This window comes from Dryas octopetala, chromosome 2 (assembly GCF_963921425.1).
Source record: "Dryas octopetala chromosome 2, drDryOcto1.1, whole genome shotgun sequence".
NCBI classification, from domain to species: Eukaryota; Viridiplantae; Streptophyta; class Magnoliopsida; order Rosales; family Rosaceae; genus Dryas; species Dryas octopetala.
The window spans coordinates 18269123-18292329 of NC_141367.1; the positions used below are offsets into that span (position 1 = coordinate 18269123).

The 23207-nt window shown below is 37.2% G+C and overlaps 2 protein-coding genes across 2 annotated transcripts; one reads left to right on the forward strand and one right to left on the reverse strand.

Annotated features, from left to right (window-relative positions):
• The first annotated feature begins 11097 nt into the window (after positions 1–11097).
• On the forward strand, positions 11098–14784 carry LOC147293670 (Leucine-rich repeat receptor-like protein kinase family protein). Its single transcript, XM_086233973.1, has 2 exons — positions 11098–14062; positions 14267–14784. Exons 1-2 carry the CDS (start codon positions 11113–11115, stop codon positions 14782–14784), a joined length of 3468 nt encoding a protein of 1155 aa, XP_086090099.1. The 5' UTR covers positions 11098–11112.
• Positions 14785–19664: 4880 nt separating this feature from the next.
• On the reverse strand, positions 19665–22018 carry LOC147293671 (uncharacterized). The gene is made up of 3 exons (XM_086231106.1): positions 21890–22018; positions 19947–20081; positions 19665–19811 (listed from the first exon to the last, which is right to left on the reverse strand). Exons 1-3 carry the CDS (start codon positions 22016–22018, stop codon positions 19665–19667), a joined length of 411 nt encoding a protein of 136 aa, XP_086087232.1.
• Positions 22019–23207: the final 1189 nt, after the last annotated feature.

The following is a 23207-nucleotide window of genomic DNA, read 5'->3' on the forward strand; positions in this document are numbered from 1 at the left end:
AAGAAATATTTGGATTCCCATCCTCACGTGGAGAGGCCTCAAAATCAGGGATGTGTCTTTGCTCTTGTTGTTTTTTGTCAAAAGGTCTTTATTATTATTAGGTTAAGGCTACCAATATATCCACTCAAACCCACTTCCTTCCAAAACCCTAATTATTTTATCACAAGGGGTTATGGTTAGCTAGCTGGATGCATGCAGCTCGTTTTGTTTTCAAACCCATTTCCCATACCATCTATGCTTTGCTTTTCTTTCTCTTTTCCTTCTTTTCATGATTGTGAAATGTTGGATTTGATTCACTAGCTAGCTTCCATATGATGGGTCCATTGGAGAGAGGACATCTTTAAGCCACATGATTGCTTACCCTTTTGCTATTATATGTTCACCAAAATGTCTCATTTATTGGGGCTTTATATATCTTTCATAATTTTTTTACTCAATATATATTTTCTTGTTCTAAATAAATCTAAATCATGTAGTTTACAATTCTTATTTTCAATGGCCGGCCCGGTTTTGATGGATTTCATTAACATTTACAAGTATCCACGAGTTTGCAACCTTATAGCTCCAATAAGGTTCCAATATGTAGTGAGTATTTACGTATCTCACACTCAAAGCCAAAATTTGAACTTAATTATCCCTTCCTCTTTAGCCTCATTTGCAACAAACGAAATATATCCTAGAGTCTTAATTTTCTTTAAGATAGCAATGACATCTTTATTAATCACGTAAAGGCTGTTAAATTCCTAGTTTATATGGATTTTCTTGTAATTATAGGAATAGATGTATTTGCTATTTAGTCCCTCACTTGTACAGGTATAAATACCTCTTTTATATGATTAATGATATATGCTGAAATTATCAAACCCTAAACACATAGTTTTGTCATGGTATCAGAGCCACCCAAACTCCTATTCGTCATACTTAGGTTTTTGGTGGTGTGTTAGGGTTGATCTTGATCTGTTTTTTATTGCTCCTTGCGTGAGAATCTCTGTGTAAATCCTTGTTGCTGTGTGCATGGGATTAATTTTGCTCTGTTTTTTGTTCCTTGCGTGACTTTGCTGAGAAAACACAAATACTGGTATTTTATATACCTATCTTCTGCTGCCCAGACGACGACGCTGCTGCTGCCAGTCGCGACGCCACCTGCTGCCCGCTGCCCAGACGACGACGCTGCTGCTGCCAGTCGCGACGCCACCTGCTGCCCGCTGCCCAGACGACGACGACGCCGTCCAGATAACGACGCCGCCGTCTTCCCTTGTGCGCCGAACAGTCGCAGCGACGCCAACCAGCGACGCCGTCTGTCCTCTGCTGCTCCAGTCAACCAGCAGCGACGCCAGCGACTTAACCCGCCGCCTCCTCTGCAGCTCCAGTCAACCAGCAGCGACGCCACCTGCTGCCCGCGACCACTGGCTGTTTTTTCACCTCCTTGCGACGTTCTTTCCTGCTTGCATCCAGGGACGACGACGCCGCCCAGAGAACGACGCCGCCGCCATCACAGGGACGCCGTTAATCCTCGCTGCTGCTGTGTGGGTGACTTGCTTTCTGCTTTGTTCCGCTGCTACAAATCAGTTTTTTGGTATTAGTTTTTATTTGGTTCCGCTGCCATATTTGCTATTTGCTATTTGGTATTAGAATTGCTATTTGCCATATTTGAATTGCTATTGGGTATCATGGCCGACTCTTCCAAGACTGATGGCAAGAAGGCTGCAATGAGTACACCTTCTACACTTCCTCCAGTTACTTTTAATGACTCAGTAATCACACCAGAAAAGCTTGATGGCACAAACTATGGTGAGTGGGCTTTAAATGCACAGAATAAGATCCGAAGCCGGAAGCGCTGGGGTTTAGTTTCAGGTTCACATCCTATGCCTACGGATCATGATTCACCTGAATTTGAGGCCTGGGAAGATGAAAATTGCATGGTTAAGTCTTGGCTCTTGGATGCAATGACCAAAGATGTGCGTTCATTGTTCATTCGTATGGCGACAGCCAAGGAGATATGGGAAGCTCTCAAGAGGCAGTATTCCGTGAGTCAGGATGGTTCCAAGGCTTATTCTCTCCATTGTCAGGTTATTTCCACTCGTCAAAATGGTCGAACTATTATTGAATATTATGGTATATTGCAAAAACTTTGGCAGGAGGTGGATGCAATTCAACCTTGTCCTATGGAATGTTCGAGAGATATTGGGTTGTATAATGATATTGTTAGTGCTAATCGGCTATATGTTTTTCTGGCTGGACTTGATTCGCATTTGGATAGTGTTAGAGGAAGGATTCTTGCTACCTCTCCTCTGCCTGACCTTCGTACTGCTTATGCTACAGTGTGTGCTGAAGCTAATCGCCAGGATGTCATGCTTGGTGGTCCTAATACTAGTATGGCCATGGTGGCCAAACCCTCAAGTGGTAATCGGTTCGGGACTAGAAAGAATGAGACTCGGAAATGTACTCATTGTAATGGTACCAACCATGTGGTAGAGAAGTGTTTTCAACTTCATGGGTATCCGGATTGGCATCCGAAAGGCATGAAGGCATCTCCAGGGGACTCTCCTTTTAAGGCTACCCAACCGGCTCCTAAGGGAAATTTGGTCAATACTTCTGTTTTTGCTGCTAAGTCAGGTATATCTTATTGTGCTTTGCGTACTCCTGCTAATTCTTGTACAAATACATGGATAATTGACACAGGTGCCACCGATCATATGACTTGTGATAGATATGCATTCCAATCCTTGTCATCTAGTAGTCCCAAACCATTCATCACTAATGCCAATGGTGTGTCTTCTCCAGTCCTTGGCATTGGCACTGTGTCTGTTTCGTCTCTTACCTTGTTTAATACCTTGTTTGTTCCGTCCTTAAACTGCAATTTATTGTCTGTTAGTCAACTAACTGCTTCTCGTGGTTGCGTTGTTGTTTTCTTTCCTACTCACTGTATTTTTCAGGATATTCATACCAATGAGAGGATTGGCAGTGGTAGGAGAGATGGGGACTTGTACTATCTGGATGGTGATACTTTGGGTCTGGATGGTGTCAGTCAGGCTCATCATGTTAGTGGTACTCAGTTAGTTGCAAATAAGAAGAAGATCTGGCTCTGACATCAGCGGTTGGGTCATCCTTCATTTAGTTATCTAAGGCGGTTATTTCCCTCATTGTTTCGTGGTTGTAATTTCCAGGATTTCCAATGTGAAACTTGTATGTTGGCTAAGAGTCACCGAATAGTGTTTTCTTCTAATGATAATAAATGTGGAATTCCTTTTGGTTTGGTTCACTCTGATGTTTGGGGACCTGCCCCTCTTTCTACTTGTAATGGTGTTCGATGGTTTGTCACATTCATCGATGATTGCACGCGTATGACCTGGATTTATTTTCTTCATAATAAAAGTGATGTATGTGGAGTATTCCAATTGTTTCATAAGATGGTGAGAACTCAGTTCAATCATTCGATTCGTATTCTCCGCTCTGATAATGGTGGCGAATATGTTAACAAAGGATTGACAGATTACTTTGGTTTACATGGCATTATCCATCAGACATCTTGTTCTTATTCTCCCCAACAGAATGGGGTGGCTGAACGGAAGAATAGACACTTATTAGAGGTTGCTCGATCATTGTTGATTGGCGGTCGGGTACCGACTTTCTTATGGGGTGATGCCCTTAGCTCAGCCGTGTACTTAATTAACCGCACTCCATCTAGTGTTCTCGATTTTCGGCGCCCATTGGATGTCCTTGCTGCTTCTTGTGAGCTTCCGTCTATTTTGCATTTGGAACCTCGAGTGTTTGGCTGCGTTGTGTATGTCCATTTACATGGGCATCAACGTACCAAATTGGAGCCCCGAGCTTTGAAATGTGTATTTGTTGGCTATGGTCGTGCTACTAAAGGATACAAGTGCTATCATCCTCCGTCTCGACGGTTCTATGTATCTATGGATGTTACATTTCATGAGGAACAATTTTTTTATGAGTGTTCTGCATCTTCCCTTCAGGGGGAGAACGTTGGTGAAGGGTCGACTGCCATAGATATGGAGTTTTTCAATGTTTTCAGGTTACAGGAAGAAAAGGACGAGCAAGGTAGTATCGAGCGCTCAGTGGGTACGGTGGGTGACATACCTCCTCTGGTAGATCAATCCTGCTTACCTACAGACTCGGTGGTGCAGTGTGACAGCAGTGATCGTTCTGACTCCTCAGTGGTTGGAGGTTTGTTTGATGATAGTACAACTCTCAGTCCTCATACTTCACCACTGATACAATCTTCTCCAGAGATGTCTCATGAGGTACATCCTATTTCCCCTTCTTTTTCTGATGATTTGAGTATCCAATCTGAGTCTGAGCCTGACACCTCTAGGTATAAGCTTCCACATAGGTCAACCCGAGGTATTCCACCTACATCTTATGAACCAGATCCTAACGCCAAAGCCAAATACTCTATAAATAGTCATATGTCTTCGCATAGGCTATCCGAGTCATATAAGTCATTTGTGCATCAATTATCTTCTGTATCTGTCCCAAGAAATTTGCAGGATGCTTTAGCAGATTCAAGATGGACTAAGGCAATGGCAGAAGAAATGGAGGCATTGATGAAAAATAGGACTTGGGAGTTGGTTCAGTTACCTAAAGGGAAGAAACCTGTGGGATGCAGATGGGTCTATGCGGTTAAACATAGAGCTGATGGTTCCATAGAGAGGTATAAAGCTCGTTTGGTTGCCAAGGGGTACACTCAGTCTTATGGAGTTGACTATCAGGAGACATTTGCTCCAGTAGCAAAGTTGAATACTGTGAGGGTGTTGCTGTCTCTAGCTGTTAATCTGGAGTGGCCTCTTCTTCAGTTTGATGTCAAGAATGCATTCTTACATGGCGATCTTGAAGAAGAGGTCTATATGGATCCTCCTCCTGGAATTCCTGAACTAGAACAGTCTGGTATGGTGTGCAGACTAAGAAAGGCATTGTATGGCCTGAAGCAATCACCAAGAGCCTGGTTTGGACGGTTCTCCAAGTCTATGAAGGCTGCAGGCTATAAACAAAGTAATTCAGACCATACACTATTCATTAAACGAAGAGGTAACAAGCGTACTGTACTCATTATATATGTGGATGATATGGTTTTGACAGGAGATGATCAGGAGGAGATGGCCTCGCTACAAACGTACCTGGCTTCTGAGTTTGAGATGAAAGAATTAGGTAACCTGAAGTATTTCCTTGGGATTGAAGTAGCGAGATCTTCACATGGTATTTTTTTGTCCCAGAGAAAGTATGTTCTTGATCTCTTAACAGAAACATGTATGCTTGCTTGTAAGCCTGCTGCAACTCCTATTGCAAAACCATAAGTTGTTTGAAAGCTACAATTCTGCTCCGACTGACAGAGGAAGATATCAGAGACTTGTGGGGAGATTAATTTATCTAGCTCACACTCGACCGGACATTGCCTATGCTGTTAATGTGGTGAGTCAGTTCATGCATGACCCACGAAAATTACATATGGATGGAGTTGAGCGTATCTTGAGGTATCTGAAATCCGCACCAGGTAAAGGGTTGTTATTTAGTAAACATGACCATTTGGATGTTATTGGATTTACAGATGCTGATTGGGCAGGATCAGCAGATGATAGAAGGTCTACAGCTGGGTATTTCACCTTTGTTGGTGGTAATTTAGTTACTTGGCGAAGTAAGAAACAACAGGTGGTGTCTAGATCCAGTGCAGAAGCGGAGTATCGAGGTATGGCAAATGGTATTTGTGAGCTCCTATGGCTGAGGAGGTTGTTGATAGATTTGGGGTATAAACCCAAGGTCGCTATGAAGTTATTTTGTGATAATAAATCTGCGATTGAGATTGCTCATAATCCGGTTCAACACGATCGTACGAAGCATGTGGAAATTGATCGTCATTTCATTAAGGAGAAATTAGAGGCTAAGATTGTTGATTTCCCTTTTGTGAAATCTGAAGACCAGCTGGCAGATGTTCTTACCAAGGCTGTGTTGAGTAGGATATTTGATTGTTCACTTATCAAGTTGGGCATGTGTGATGTTTATGCACCAACTTGAGGGGGAGTGTTAAATTCCTAGTTTATATGGGTTTTCTTGTAATTATAGGAATAGATGTATTTGCTATTTAGTCCCTCACTTGTACATGTATAAATACCTCTTTTATATGATTAATGATATATGCTGAAATTATCAAACCCTAAACACATAGTTTTGTCAAAGGCTACATATATGCACATTAGATCATAAAAGAGCTTCTAACCAAGGAGGAGCCTCCTCTTCGCAAACAACATCCTCATCACAATTCAGGGCAAACAAGTGGCCGGTATTGGATTGGAAGAGTTTAATTAAGGGTCAAAAATTTAAATCTTGATATATATCTTCCCTTATCCTTTACGTCTATAAATTTGTTTTTGAAAGTACGTACTCATGTCTATAATTTAATACTTAACAATTTTAATAATTGTTTGAGAGACCAACTATAAGACTTATATTACATATTCCTTTACATTTTCTTATTGGTAATAATTAGAAAATGTCCATCATGATTCATGAAATCTTAAATGCATTGTATACTTAGACAAAAAAAAAAATATTTATGTAATATTTTACATTTTGTGTTAATTTTAATATAGAGGAGGGGGAAGGCAAGAATAATTTTACAATATTAAAAACCTACACATGAACAAAGGCCTATGATAAGAAGTGTAAGTAGTACTCATTGGCTCCAAATAGGTTAAAGATCTCCAATTTAGAGGTTGACAAGGTGTTCATCCTCCTATATATGTCCCTAATGCGAGTATGATAAATATAATGATAAAGAGAAAGATAGATTGAAAAAGGGATACAAAGAAAAATGAGGTTATAGGAAAAGGGGAAAAAGGGAGAAGCCCCGACGCCGGAGTTGGAGGTCGGGGACATGCATGGAGGTTTTTCTTTTAACTTTAAACGTACTATATCTCTACCATATGATTGATAGAATGACCTTTGATTGATCATTGACCATCCCCAAAAGGCAAATTTTCATAATCTTGCAAGAGGAGTAGGAGGACTAAACAATGTTTATTCTAGCTATTTATGTACTTGTAGGATCGACTACATTATTTCTAGATTTATTTGTGCAAATGCCTTTGAAAGTATATTTCATTCTTATTTTGTCCCTTTAAAATTTAATATTTTTATTTTGTCCTTTGAACTTTACAAACTCAATATTTCATCAAGTCCGTCAATGACTACTTTAAAAAATTTGATGTGTCGCTTATATGGATGAGTGTCACGTCAGTTTTTTTGACGAAATCATTGATAGACTTAATTAAATATGATTTATTGAAAGAGTTTATAAAATTCGTGGAACAAAATGAGAATAAAAATTACTTTCAAAGGACATTTGTGCTAATAAACCTTATTTCTACCATTTATTATTTTAGCTTATTACATAGTACTAATATAAATTTAACAAGGTATAGTACCAACCACCCGATCAAATTTGAGTGATGAATCTAGGTGGGGCCCCATTAAATTGAATGTTGTTGGTGACTCGCATAAAAATATCATATCATATCCCTACAAATTTTTATATTGAAGGTGCCAAATTCAGCAATATTAAATTTACATATTAAAATAGTGATTAATTCTTCACAAAGTCTTTAAATTCTTCAGAGCATTCACAAATCACAAGTGACAACTCTGAGCTCATTGTGCAAAATACTGAATAATAAAGATGTTATCTGCCCGAAAATGCCATTGGATCTAACGGCAATCTGACCCTAATCCCATCTTTCAATGGATACCTTACATTTGTCAGATTTAAAAAAGGCCAACATAATAAACATACCAACCTTATTAGCGCGTGCATAAACTCGATCATTAGGGGCTCATCAGCAAAACAAGACTGAGATTTTTAATTTATGCAAAATGTGTAGATGAATGTATACTAGAAATTGGTAACTAGTTGGATATACATTGTTGACTTATTTCTTGATAATATTAAATTTTTTGAATCTAGTAATTGTCTAATATAATATCAGAACTCTGATTCCAATTAGGAGGTTATATATTTGAAATCTCCGACTCGATTTCATCCCCCTTTACATTTGTATGTCTCTCCTATTGCATGATATCATATATATAGTTAAGCGCGGTGTTAGCTAGCTTGATTACGTTGTTGACCAATATTTTCTGTTAGCTTAAATTTTTGTGATTTGGTGGTTATCTAACATAAGTATCATACACATACTTTGTATGAGCGATTAGTAAAGAAAATGAGTGGATTAAAAGTGGGGTACAGGTAATTACCTCAACAACCTAGTTTCTAAAACAATTATTTAGTGTAGTAGGGGCAAAATTGATATTTTCTTTTACCATGAATGTTTGAGAAGGAGCCTTCTCTTTTTTTCTAGATTAATTAATGTACTATTAACCCACGCTTAAGGCGCATGGCTTTGTGTGGCACAAGCTTGCGGAACTAGCAATCAACCATCATCTTCTCCACGCTCTACTCTTAAAATTCACTACTCTTGCACTTCACATGCAAATGCTAAAGTATATGTTCAGAAATTGTCACATAGTTCCCCATCAAAACTCGATCACTTGGTGTTCTCAAACTGCATTATCTTGTTGTGTGTATAGATTAAAATACTTTTTCTTGTGAAAAATTACATGTTCATAATCGATCATATGGTGGGTCAAAATGTAACTGAGGGCTGTAATTCGTCAGGATTGGTCTAAGATCTTGAAGACCAATCTTTGTTCTGTGCCCAACATGCATAATTAGATTGGACTGCATGGGATTTAATTATGAGATGATTTAGTTTTCAGGCTCTGCCATTTGTCTAATTGTTGTTACTCTTTTTATGGTAAAAATCAAGGGAAAATTGTTATGCAAGGAAGCCTGTTTCTCTTGTATAGTTGTATATAATGAGCTAAGAACCATATGATTGACCTCCCCTGCATTAAATTCTATAAATATTAAAACATTTATGACTGAACGACTCATGTACTAGCTACATATGCCTACCTATAAAACTATGAATGGAATTGGTATGACCCACTAATGAAGCTGCCAGATTCATTTGGATTTCAGTTGACCCATTTATGCATTGAATTGGTTTGACCCACTTATGGCATTGCTTCAAATTTAATCCTATCTCATGGACATAATGGAATCACCAAGTTCAGTGAAATAAAGGGACTTACGACCAAATAAGTTGGTCAAATAGCATAGGTTAAATAAAACAAAGCATGAAAAAGATGGCCTATATAAGTAAGTCTATGGAGGGGATTCACAAACTTATTAATTTTTTTTTTTTTTTTCATTTTAGATGATATTTTCCTCTCAATTACTTGGTTGAAAGAGAAATCATTGGAGAGAGGGAGATCCATCCCTATACCTATTAAGTATTAACTAACTCAAGTTGGATTACCTTGTATTTGAGTTGTTAATAAACACTCTGCATGTTTTTTTTTTTTGGTTACAGAATTAAGCAAACTGTCAGTTGTAAATTTTCTTTTCTTATTTGAGTTAAAACCATCATTTTAAAATTTGAAACTTTTATGATTTCCTGGCCAAAAAAAAAAAAAACTTTTATGATTTCTTTTTTTACTTTGAGGAACCAAAGCTTTGATCTGTTTTAATCCTTCTTCATTATTTTACATTCTTTCAGTACTTGGGCGAACTCAAGAGTTTAAGTTTTTAAAATGTTAAATGTGTAAGAAAGTGATTTAAGGTTGTATATACATTCCAAATAACTAAAATGTAGTCAAGATTCTTGATCTCTTAAATAAATTTGGTTCGTATTAAATCAGTTTACAAGTATATATCTCTACCCATAATAATTTAAACAATTATACACTTTCTCACTCCCGCCAATTCTCCCCCGAAAAGGAAATTAAAAAAAGAACATGTGCGAAAATTTTTATACATTCCAAATAACTGAAAACATGGAAAGAATTCTTGGTCCGAATACATGGCAAGATTCTTTGTCTCTGGAATAAATCTGATTTGTATTTAGTTTGTTGATAAATTTATGTCTTTACCGAAAATAATTTAAACCATTACACACTCCCGCCAATCCGCCCCCGAAAAAGAAAGATAAAAATGAACATGTGCGAAAAATTTAGGAACATTCATTTCATATAGTCCTAATCAATCTGGACCATGTTTATGTGAATGGTATAGCATTACTCCAAAATAATTGATCAGATCCCTTATAATCTATTTGAATGCATAGCATTCCCAATAATTGTCTCATGTATTTATTATTATAAACAACAGCCTGAATACATAGTAAGAGCAAATTTCTCTTCATCTGGTCAAAATTTTGGAACCAAATATTGTAAACAAAACTCATTTTTGGAAATATGTAAATGGGCAAATGGCACCCAATAATTGGTTGGTAGAAGAAAGGAGTCAAAATTGAAAATTGAAATGTAAGTGAAGCCCATAAAGTTTCCCAATAATCACCAAAATGTGTGTGAGACAGTGAGAGAGAGTAAGAATAGTGTATGTCTGTCTGTATTTAAAAAATGGTTGGGCTGGAGATTTTGAGAGGAAAGAAAACAACACTGACTTGGAGTTTGAGCTAACTGTTCTCACACTTTTGCTCTAATGGGGTCAAAAACTATATTAAATTAAACATATATATATATATATATATATATCTCTCTCTCTCTCTCTCTCTCTCTCTCTCTCTCTCTCTCTCTCTCTATTCTCATGCATACAGATACAGAAATCTATATATAAATTCATGGGTTTCTGCCATCTGGTGTCTCCCTTAACCTGCGCGTGAACCCACCAAGTAACCCCTCCATTTTTCTATATAATCCCTTTGTAGTGAGAGAGTGAGAGAGAGAGAGGCATCCAAGGTGTGGGTGGTGGTGGAGGAGGGTGGTGGTGGTGCAGTTTTGTTGATCTCAAGGCAATGGTTTTTATTTTCTCTCATTAATTTATTTGGTGAGAGGTGCTTTGCCTGTGTTTTGTGCCTTTGCTTTGGGTTAGTATACTAGTAGAAAAACTAGAAGTGTACAATTCCTTGAGTTTGAGTTCAAAGCAAGAAAGCAAAAAACAGAGGAGAGAGAGAGAGAGAGAGGCTGCAAAACCCAGATGATGCAAACCCGAGAAGAAAGGTTTGGAAATTGAGGCAAATGTCGACCATGCTGCCCAGCTCGAGGCAATCCTTGATCCCCTTCTTCTACAACTCCTCTTCTTCTTCTTCTTCTTCTTCATCATCATTCTCTATCTTTCTCTTTCTCACACTCATCTTCTACACACCTCTCTTTGCTTTTGCCACAAACCATGAAGCCTCTCTTCTCTTCTCCTGGCTCCACAGCTCTACTACTCCATCACCATTTTCTAGTTCCTTTTCTAACTGGAACATTCATGACTCCGATCCATGCAACTGGTCCTCCATTACATGCTCTCCAAAGGGCTTTGTCACAGAGATCACCATCCAGTCTGTCCCTCTGGAGCTTCCATTCCCGTCCAATCTCTCTTCCTTTCCCTCCCTTCGAAAACTTGTCATTTCTGGTGCCAATCTCACTGGAACCATCCCTGCTGAGATTGGTGACTGCACTGAGCTATCAGTCATTGATCTTAGCTCCAATTCTCTTGTGGGTTCAATCCCTGCAAGCATTGGGAGGCTTCAAAATCTCCAGGACTTGATTCTCAACTCCAACCAGCTCACTGGGAAAATCCCAGTTGAGCTGAGCAGCTGCATTGGCCTAAAGAACCTCGAGCTCTTCGATAACCGATTAGGCGGGACTATCCCACCTGAGCTGGGGAAACTTGCTGGTCTTGAAGTGCTTAGAGCAGGTGGGAACAAGTATATTGGTGGGAGAATCCCAGAGGAGCTTGGAGGCTGCAGCAATTTGACTGTTTTGGGGTTGGCTGATACCCAAGTTTTGGGTTCTTTGCCTGCCTCATTGGGTAGGCTTAGCAAGCTTCAGACATTGTCCATATACACCACGATGCTCTCAGGTGAAATCCCTCCAGAAATAGGTAACTGTTCCGAGCTTGTAAACTTGTTTCTTTATGAAAACAGTCTATCCGGTTCGATCCCACCAGAGCTTGGTAAGCTTCAAAAGCTGGAGCAATTGTTGTTGTGGCAGAATAGTCTTGTTGGGGTAATCCCAGAAGAGATTGGCAATTGTAGTAGCTTGAAGATGATTGATCTCTCTTTAAATTCTTTGTCTGGTACTATACCACTATCTTTAGGAGGCCTTTCAGAACTTGAGGAGTTTATGATTAGTGACAACAATGTCACCGGTTCGATACCTTCTAATCTTTTCAATGCTACACACCTGATTCAGTTGCAGCTTGATACGAATCAGATCTCCGGTTTGATTCCACCGGAGATTGGGATGTTGTCAAAGCTAACTGTTTTCTTTGCTTGGCAAAACCAGCTTGAAGGAAGCATCCCTTCAACTTTGTCTAGTTGTAGTAATCTCCAAGCACTAGACTTGTCCCACAACTCACTCACTGGTAGCATACCCGCTGGCTTGTTTCAGCTACAAAACCTCACAAAGATTCTCTTGATTTCCAATGACATTTCGGGCTCAATACCCCTGGAAATTGGTAACTGCAGCTCTCTTGTGAGGCTAAGGCTCGGAAACAACAGGATTACTGGTGGGATTCCTAGATCAATTGGAGAACTTACGAGCTTAAATTTTCTTGATCTGTCTGGGAATCGCCTTTCTGGGTCAGTGCCAGATGAGATTGGGAGTTGCACAGAGCTACAAATGATAAACCTCAGCAACAATACTTTAGAAGGTCCCCTGCCTAATAGATTGTCATCACTATCAGGACTTCAAGTCTTGGATGTTTCGGTTAATCAATTTTCAGGTCAGATACCGGCAAGCTTGGCACGTCTTGTTTCACTGAACAAGCTTATTCTAAGCAGGAATACATTTTCTGGGTCAATACCTTCATCACTTGGCCTATGTTCAAGTCTCCAATTACTTGATCTCAGCAGCAACAAACTCACTGGCACCATTCCTGTGGAACTTGGTAGGATTGAGGCCCTTGAAATTGCTCTAAACTTGAGCTGCAATGGACTCTCTGGGTCAATCCCACCTCAAATATCATCACTCAACAAGCTTTCCATACTAGACCTTTCACATAACCAGCTTGAGGGGGATTTGAGTCCACTTTCTGGGCTTGAAAATCTTGTCTCTCTCAATGTGTCTTACAATAACCTCACCGGTTATCTTCCAGACAACAAACTTTTCAGACAGTTATCCCCAATGGATTTAGCCGGAAACCAAGGCCTTTGTTCTTCAAACCAGGATTCATGTTTCTTGAGTGATGCTGGCCACAAAGGACTAACAAGAAATCCAAATGACATAAGGCGGTCGCGGAGGCTTAAGCTAGCAATTGCATTGCTGATCACCCTGACAGTGGCCATGGTAGTTATGGGGGTCATTGCAGTGATTAGAGCACGAAGGACTATTCGAGATGATGATGATTCAGAACTGGGGAACTCATGGGCTTGGCAGTTTACTCCATTCCAGAAGCTAAATTTCTCAGTTGAGCAAGTTCTTAGAAGCCTAGTGGATGCCAATGTAATTGGAAAAGGGTGTTCTGGGGTTGTTTATCGTGCTGATATGGACAATGGCGAAGTCATTGCAGTGAAGAAGCTATGGCCTACTATAATTCCTGCAGAGAAAGGATATTGTAATGATGTTAAATGTGGAGTTCGTGATTCATTCTCAGCAGAGGTCAAAACACTTGGCTCAATCCGCCACAAGAACATTGTTAGATTCTTGGGTTGTTGCTGGAATCGGAACACGAGATTGCTCATGTATGATTACATGCCCAATGGAAGCTTGGGCAGTCTTCTCCATGAGAAGACAGGACATACCTTTGAATGGGAAAGTAGGTACCAAATTTTGTTGGGTGCAGCTCAAGGCCTTGCATATTTACACCATGATTGTGTTCCTCCAATTGTTCACAGGGATATCAAGGCCAATAACATCCTCATTGGCCTTGAGTTTGAGGCTTACATTGCTGATTTTGGCCTAGCCAAACTTGTTGACGATGGTGATTTTGCTCGGTCCTCCAACACAGTTGCTGGTTCTTATGGGTACATTGCTCCTGGTAAGTGTCATTCTAATCACATAACTTGATTTAATATTTCTATTAATTTTGATTACGGTTTGTCTTGGAACACATTTTTGTTTATGATCATTTTGTTTAAAATACAGAAACAATCATGTGATTTCCTTGCTTTTTATAGTGACTTATAAAATACATGATGCAAATCAATTAGCTGCTTGAGCTAACTTCTTTGCTGGTTTTCAGAATATGGATACATGATGAAGATCACAGGGAAGAGTGATGTTTATAGCTATGGTGTAGTTGTATTGGAAGTCTTGACAGGGAAGCAACCAATAGATCCAACAATCCCAGAAGGGCTACATGTAGTGGACTGGGTGAGACAGCAGAGGGGAAAAATTGAAGTCCTTGACCCAAGCCTACTGTCTAGACCAGAATCAGAGATAGAGGAAATGATGCAAGCATTAGGCATAGCCTTGTTATGTGTCAACTCAACCCCTGATGAAAGACCAACCATGAAAGATGTGGCTGCAATGCTGAAGGAAATTAAACATGAAAGAGAGGAATATGCTAAGGTTGATGTGCTTCTCAAAGGATCTCCGGCAAACGATGTTCAAGGAAATAAGAACTCTACTGGAGTTTCAGCAACATCATCATCAGCAGCAGCAATGAAAAGCTTGTACCCGAAAAGCAATAACACAAGTTTTTCTGCATCCACACTACTTTACTCATCTTCCTCTAATGCCAAAATGGGTTTCAAGTGATAAGTTATATAATATACAGCTAATTAAGCAGAAGATTGTGGTTATCTTGTTAGTTTCTTTAGTTTCAAAACTCTTTGTGTTATTGATGTAAAGAAGAAAAGGTTGATATTTGTTATAATCAAATGCAGAGCAACAAAAGAGCCATCAGTTGTAGGTTAGGATTTTGGAGTATTGCCAATGCACGTAGGAAAGGGAAATAAATGCTACTTGCTTCCAAGTTCCAAGTTCTGATTGAAAGCATGCAATATGACATTAGTTTTCACCAAGAGGTTTTTGGTTAGGCACATTTGAGTAGGGTTCAGACTTCAGATTGGTAATGGAGGAAAGGATATTACCCAAAAATAAATAGAAATGTTAGTGAAATACCCAAGAGAATGATTAAGTAAATTATTTCCTTTTTTATTTTTTTGCTTGTACTTTCTTAGGATCCAGAATAACCATTTGGCTTGAATTCTTTCTGGATAAGTGTATCAGGCTTCCAACTAATGCCATAACATTCAAAGATCTGGAATCTGGCTAACCATGGGAATCAATATGTCATTTGAAACTTTATCACCAGAGTATGAATAATAATCCATCTCTGTACATTTTTGGGACTAGTTCTCTATCAATGTGATTACAACTTACAAGAAAAGAAAATAATCTGTGAAATTACTCTCTTCCATATTTTGGACACAACTAATCAAATTATTGAATTGAGAGCTTTCCCTAGGAAGGATAGAATATAGTAAACTTTCCAGGAGAAGTCAATGTCATGATATATCTTTAAGACTAAAAGATCATTCATGATTTGACCTCTAAATTCTGTCAGGTGGGTCCCATGGTGAGCTGGCTCTCTGATTCCTTGCATGTGTGCTGATATAATGGTTTCAGGACTCTGTGCTTCACTTTTCCTCATTCTCTAGTTAGTAATCAGTATGAAAGAATTGATTCCTAATTTTGCACTGAGTGTACCTTTCCAATGATTTTAGACTGCTGTGCTGCTTTACTCAAGGCAAGGCTTTCTGCACAAAAGGACTGCACTTTAAGTGAAAAGGGCACTGTGTGTCTTTGTAAAAGACTCTTAATTGTGCTTTAGAGAAATTGCTAGTCCTGAAAATAATTGATTCTCTTTGTGATGGGTGTCTAAATTCAAATGATTTATGGTCATTGCTAACCAGTAGCAGCTCACATTGAACTAGAGCAAATATTTTGGTTTTCACTTCATAGGAATATAATTTCATTAGTACCCAAGAGGCCTAAAGAATTGCAAGCCTTTAGAGTGTTGACTGGTAGCTTGAGAGAGAGAGAGAGAGAGAATACTACCAAAAGGGAAACAAGATTGAGAGTAGAAACACCACTCCTATGTGAGGGGTTGCCAAAGAAGATTGACAATAGGGACACAATAATTCACCGAGTCAAGCAATTACCAGCAGGAACAGTATTTAGAGTCCACAAATCTTGAGGGGGTAAATTGTACAAGAACAAGAAATATGTCCTGCTTGAGATGCTAAAACTCTGGTAAATGTAATTTTTCTGGAAAAATGAATATTTGTTCTGGAGATGCAGCATTTCCCAAGAACAGTCTTTCAGGAAAAATATAGAGAAACAAGGTGTGCATAAAAGTATAAACGAAACTAAAGCATGTCTGTTGTGTAGCTAGCCCAAGAACAGCTTATGAACTATCAATTGCAGTTTAGCTGATGAAAAATGATCAAACAGATGTAACAATGAAAAGCAACACTTTATCTTACTCATCTTTTTCTGGCAAAAAGCTCATCTAACAATGAAACCTATTGTACAATTCTAGGAATACATAACCTCTAAAAGCATGCATGACCAATTTTTCATCAAAGATAGAGATTTTATGATGACACAAGGTTCTCATTGGTCACATGGTGAGGGGTCACAAGGCACATATTATCTTTCCAGATATTGATGACATGTATCGAAATTAGCTAGTGTGTGCTTTATACTGTTTAAGGTGAAGCAAGGATCAAGCTAAGAAAAGCCCTACAAAACTTTAATTTTCATGTATGAGTTGGCTGCTTGACATACATATATAGATAGATAGGTATTCTATACAAGATGCAGACTTCAAAATAATCTTATTCTCCTTCTCAAATTTTATTTTTTTCCAGCCATATTGTTTTGTATCTTTCTGAATAATATTGTTTGATGCAGACAGAGGCATACTGACAGTGTGATTCCAGTGATATCAGCATTGTGCTAATAGTGAAACCTATCGATATTGGTCACAAATTTCTCATTTGCCTTGTACTCCATCAACTTATTCATATAGCAGCACAAAAAAAAGGTCTTACTTTCAATCTTAGTGAGACTACAAGAAATTCGAGGCATAGGAGGAAACAGAATGTGATGCTTTTGTTACAGAGTGTAGCCCAAGGTGTTTTGTAAATATTCAATAAAGAAAGATGTGGAAGCTGTACATATTAGGTGGTACCAAAATTTGTATGACTACTACTGTACTACAAGGACATAAATACTTTTCTCCCATGACATGAATGTGCTTGCCTTTAATGATATATGGTACTGGTAAAACCTTGCTACCCTGCTAGGTATGAACTGAGTCTTTTTTCATATTCTTTACTCAAGCTCTATGGCTTTAGACTCATTACCAATGACAATTACAGGCTCTTTGAGCAGCCTTTATTTCCTAAGAATAAGATGGGGATTTGTGAAGAGATGTATAATAAGATTGTAATGGTAAGTGAAAAGAGTCATTTGTGATTTCTTGAGTTACATAGAAAGTAATAGTCTTAATAGACATGAATAAATCATATAAGTTGTAATGATGTCCCTGTGTTTCTGGATGGAGACGATGAACAATAATAACAGCAATTGATGCTGAGAATGTAGAAATTCCCATGAAGGTGATTGGTTATCTAAGCAGAGGCATGCCAATGACATATATAAAAAAAAGAAAGACACAAAATCCAATGCAAAGAAGATTGCCAATGATTCTAATCACATATCAGGGTAATGCCAGTTTCTGATATATGGTTGTTGCTACTTGCTAGCTATAATAATGCTATTGAAAATATGATGGAGCATTTCAAGAGTTTGAGTCTATTAATTACTACTGAATAATTGTACCACTGGACCCTAAAGGAACCATTGTCATATGGATTTAACAGATTATGTGACAAATGAGAAAAAGGGGTTCAATTAATTGCTGGCCTTAACCTATCTATAATAGTATAATCAAAGACTTTGATGATTAGTCTTGGGGTTTCAGAGATTTATACACACACATACCATTAAACCAATCCATATTATTCTTTATAAAAGATAACAAAAAATAAATACATACTGTAACCAAATGATCAATCAAGATGGTCATAAGAATCATGACAAATGATAATTAATTTGCAGATACCTTTGAAACTGAAGGTTTCGTGATTGAAATGCACACTCCAAGCTTTGAAATAGAAAAGAGATATTCGTTGATCTTTATTTAAAGCGGCAGGAGATGCCTTTTTTATTTGGGTGTGTGTAACAAGCGCGAAAGGACACTGTTATCATTTTCTACACTGTATAATAGCCGTTATAATAGCATTATGAAGGTTAATTTGGGTACTGCCAGGACTGCAGGATGTTCACAAACTCAAGTCGGCTACTGGGCCAGGCCTAGCTTGACCCACACTCCCTAGGGCCTAGCTGGGCCAGCCTGTTATACAGGCCTAATTTAGGTTTAGGAAGGTTTTTGAATATTGGCCATGTTGTAAGTAATGTATCATATATTGGAGCTCTAAATGAGGTCTGCCCCATTTTAGCCATAATGAGGTATTGTATTTGCTTTTCATTTTGTATTGTAGTGGATGATTGGAGTTATCTATTTTTTTAAATCACAATTTAAATGTATTTTTTGCAAAAAAATTAAATAAACCGTTTAATCATTTGATTAAATGTTCATCATTTCAAACATCTATAAAAAAATCACTATTATGTTCATCCATTTGTTGAGTCGCAATATAGTTTTCGATACATCTAATTTTTTTTTTTTGTATGGGTGATTCTTGAATAGAGACTTAAAAAATTGAGCAAATTACAACTTAAATTCATGAGGTTAATTTGGAGTCTTTTACAACTTACACCCTATCATTTCAATTTAGTACTTAACGTTTTAATTTACTTACAATTAACTACGACTATATGTTTGACCTCCTAATCAATTAATTGATGACATGATAGTTCAAGGTCTCATATTTTTATTGACCTGTAAGACCAAATAACCTCTCTTTATAGGTATTTTCGGTAAATCAAGTTTGATATAGATTTTGGAGGTCGTTCAAAAACCAAAATTCATATCAAATAACTGAAGCACTTCCTATCAAGGATTCTGAGAGTTCGTTCGACCTTACAAGTCAGCAAAAATGTGGGAATCACAACTGCCACATCATTAGTTAACGTTTGATTAGATGATCAAATTGACAATAGTAGTCAATTGTAAGTAAATCAAAATGTTAGGTATTAAATTTAAAAAATTAAAATGATATGGTGGATAATTGTGAAACGCATCAAATTTTAGGGATGTAAGTTGTAATTTGTTCTAGAAAATATATAATTCCAATCATCAAACTACAATAAGGAATAAATCTCACAAGTTATACATCATTATAATTAAATTGAGGTCTACCTTATTTGACGGACTCTCTACACTGCTATATGGGAATGATACGGCTAAGAATTGAAGTTAAGGCTTAATTCGACGATCACATTGTTAGAGTCTATTTTAGAATTGAAAAAAATTGAAGTGTAATTATACAATGCTATTATGCAAAGAAACTCATATTTAAATGATGGAAAATACAAACGTGAAGGAAATGTAGATTGAATTAACTTATTAGTTGTTGTTGGTGGTCTTTGTGTTCTGTTTTTCACTTGCCCACTACTTTGTCCTTGATAATCTCAGCAGTGTTCTTGGCCACTCCCCATGCGCCTGAGACCGTTCCCTGTGTTTTGTCTTTGATGTTATCTGCTGCTTCAGATACTTTCTCTGTCGCATTTTTTGTCATTTTGGTCATCTGATTCCCCAAAACAAGCCAAAGTTTAATGACAAATTGCTGGCTAATTCAACTTATAATAATAAGTTAAAGTGCTTATAATTAAGAAGATTGCTTTTGTTATAAGCACTTTAAAAAATTTCATTCACAACTTACGGTTTTGGTAGTCTTTTCTACAGTGTCTCTCATGAATTCACAGGTATGCCTCACTTCTTTGGCCCCATCTTTGACTGCCTCTGCTGCTTCTTTGGTCTTTTCACATGCACTTGCCTCCTCATCATCCTTTTTGGACTGTCATTTACAATATATTCTGTTAATTAAACACATCTAGGGCCCGGTCTTAAGGGTGTACTCAGTGCCGACCCTGAATTTTGGAAGGTCCGGGCGAAAATTTGACATGGCCCTCTAATTTTCGTTGTACAAATAAAATTATAAAATTTTGCAAACTTGAATTTTGGTTAAAAATAATACATTAATACTTTTATGAAAAAAATATACAGTTCACAATTTTGTAATAATATTACCTTCTTGCATCTTTCCTTTCTACTGCAAATATGAAGCCATGCATAATACCAAATTTTCCAAAATTTCTAATCGAATTTAGAGAATTTTGGTATATAAATGAAGAAAAAAAAAGTTAAGATTTAAGAGAAATTGGAGACAGAATTAAAGAAAGAGTGAAATATGTGATAATGGGAGAGAGAAAGATAGCGAGAGATTGAGAGAGAAGACAATCTAAGAGAGTAAGAGACTGAGAGAGATAAGACGATTTAGAGAACACCAAAGAATAAAGAGAGAGTGTGAGGACTGAGAATGTGTAAACTTCTTTTTAGAACAACAAAGAAATTGACTTTGGCTTAGCAAAAAAAATATTGAGCCCTTTAAAAGTGGTGAACATTGAGGCTGATACAACAACTATTTTAGTTTTTCTTAACTAAAAAATGATATTTAGCTTTTTTTTTTTTTTTTTTTAATAATAAACACATACATATATATAATAAAAAAATTTATGGGCCCCCCTTCTGGCCTGTCGCCCTCGGTGCCCTCCCTCAGGGTCGACACTGGGTGTACGTACTGCAGGATAGGTGACCACACGTACTAGCCTAGTATAACATAAGACCTTTACTAGAAATTTAAATTTTTAATAATGTTTTAAGCAATTTGAACTTATATTTCAAAGTGGATGAGTTTGAATTAGATAAGTTTAGAATTTCATTCACTCTAATGTAACAAAAAAACCTAGAGAGGAAAAATATTATTTACTCTTGTTTTTATTTTTAGTTTATTAATCATTGTATATGCATTCGATCTCCTCCTCCCCTCACATCTATCATCTCCATATATTCTAACTATACTATCTTCTTGTTCTACTTTATCCAATTTTTAATTAAAAATAAAAACTAAAAATCATAAATGTTACCGAATTGTTAGGCCTTCAAAAAACTTTTTTGTTTTTTGTTTTTTTAATTTGAAAGGACAAAAGATAGGGCCGGTATGCAATCAATTAAGATGAGGTTGATATCTAATTATATTCGAAAAATTATTCTGTATAACTAATATACAACCAATTCACATATTAGAATATATATAAGTAACGATGTAATTGTTAGGTCTTGTAAAGTATAGTATTAATAACATCTACCCATATTATAACACATAGATAAATTATAGCACTTGACAACATATTGGTTATACAGAATAATTTCTTATAATATTATCGTCTCAACGATCTTGACTATGACACGGCCTTAACATAGTTCAAAATAAGTTAATTAGTTAATTTATATCTTTTTGTTTTTATAAATACTGTAAGTTTTCTTAATGTCTTATGTAAACCATTTATGTTTTGGGGAAAAAAAACTCTAAATCGACTCAAGTATTATAACGTTCAAATCTCACTGATGAGACGGGTTTTGATACCTTTTAATCTTTTATTGTGTAATTATAATCTTATAAAAAAAATAATCAGAATTAACCAATCATATATATGCCAATAAATGCATGATATTATTATCAAAACCATATATATTCTGACCATAATATATATATATATTTTTTTTGCTAGAAATCCAACACACATACAAGGAATTAGAACTCACTCGCAAGGGTCTTGTGGCAGCAGTGACCAAAACTCTTCTTCTTAGAGTCAGAGCGCTTATGTCAGTTGCTGTTTTTGCTGGGAGGGATATTGGGGATAGCTTTGCAGTCATGAGTTTCAAGAATGACATCTTTTGCATTGTTTATTTGGTAACTGGGCGTTCACTTGCAGAAGTAGTTAAATCTTTCCTTGTTCTTGATCTGAATTACTTATATATCGCTTGGGAGAGGAAGTAACTACATTGATGCCACATTTCAATCCCTAAACGAGTAGTGTCAAACATAGAGCACATTTCTCTATTTTGTGGTTGAATTATTGTCTTATTAAAAATTGGACCCTGCTTTTGGAGTAATGTTAGGGACATTGGCTATTGACGTGATCACTATTAATAGTTAAGAAGGCCCCTCCATCCCGTTACCTCACCGTCAGCGAATAAGACTGACAACTCTCCATCTTCTTCTTTTTTTTTTTTTTTTTTTTTTTTTTTTTTTTTTTTTTCTCTCTCTCTCAAATAAAAAGAGAGAGATGTCGCTGACTTCTAGATCGGCTGGGGGAGGCGGTGAGACACAAGACTATTTTTGGGTGGGTCCACCTGCATTTGAAAAGCTTCCAAGATTCACCTCTAATATTCATATGGGAGGGCTTTTGATTTGAAATTCAGGATTGTTTGTAATAATATAAAAATAATTGATAAATTGAAAATTGACAAAATCTAGGTATCCAACCCAAAATCAATTGGCAATGGGAAGAGTAGCTCAAACCCTTATAAGCCACTAGCAAGGCATGAACATTTTCAATGTGAGATTTCTCTCAACACGCCCCCACACGTGTGACGTCATTTAAGCCTAACACGTGGACAATTTAATTGGGTGACGTGGGAGCACATGTGGCTGTTAGGCGTATCACGTGGATGACCTGCTCTGATACCATGAAGAAATCTAGGCATCCATCGCAAAACCAATTGGCAATAAGAGGAGTAGCTCAAACCCTTATAAGCCACTATCAAGGCCCTCACACTTTCAATATAGGATTTCTCTCAACAAAAGTAAAAAGTAATAGTAACTTTTGTCTGCAGAATTGATAATCTATTAAGTTTGCCCCTACTGAATGAAAATTCTTACTCCTCCACTGGTTAATTTCACAAATCCAATTGATTTGTCTGCAGAATCGATAATCTCTTCAATTTCACAAATCCAATCAAAAGCTTACTTTTTGCATACATACATAAATCCCATGTGATCTTCTACAGATGCAGGACTTTTCATTTGATTGCGATCTAGATTGTGGTCTTTAACCTTTGCTTCTTGTTTTCTAGGTTG

Bases quoted from the DNA above. Each gene is read 5' to 3' on its own strand.
- LOC147293671 (XM_086231106.1), bottom strand. From the start codon at position 22,018: ATGTCATTCTTGAAACTCATGACTGCAAAGCTATCCCCAATATCCCTC. The intron at 20,082-21,889 runs GTGAGTTCTAAT...TGTAAATGACAG, and splicing joins CTGCCACAAGACCCTTGCGA to TCCAAAAAGGATGATGAGGA. The intron at 19,812-19,946 runs GTAAGTTGTGAA...TTGGGGAATCAG, and splicing joins TAGAAAAGACTACCAAAACC to ATGACCAAAATGACAAAAAA.
- LOC147293670 (XM_086233973.1), top strand. From the start codon at position 11,113: ATGTCGACCATGCTGCCCAGCTCGAGGCAATCCTTGATCCCCTTCTTC. The intron at 14,063-14,266 runs GTAAGTGTCATT...GCTGGTTTTCAG, and splicing joins TTATGGGTACATTGCTCCTG to AATATGGATACATGATGAAG.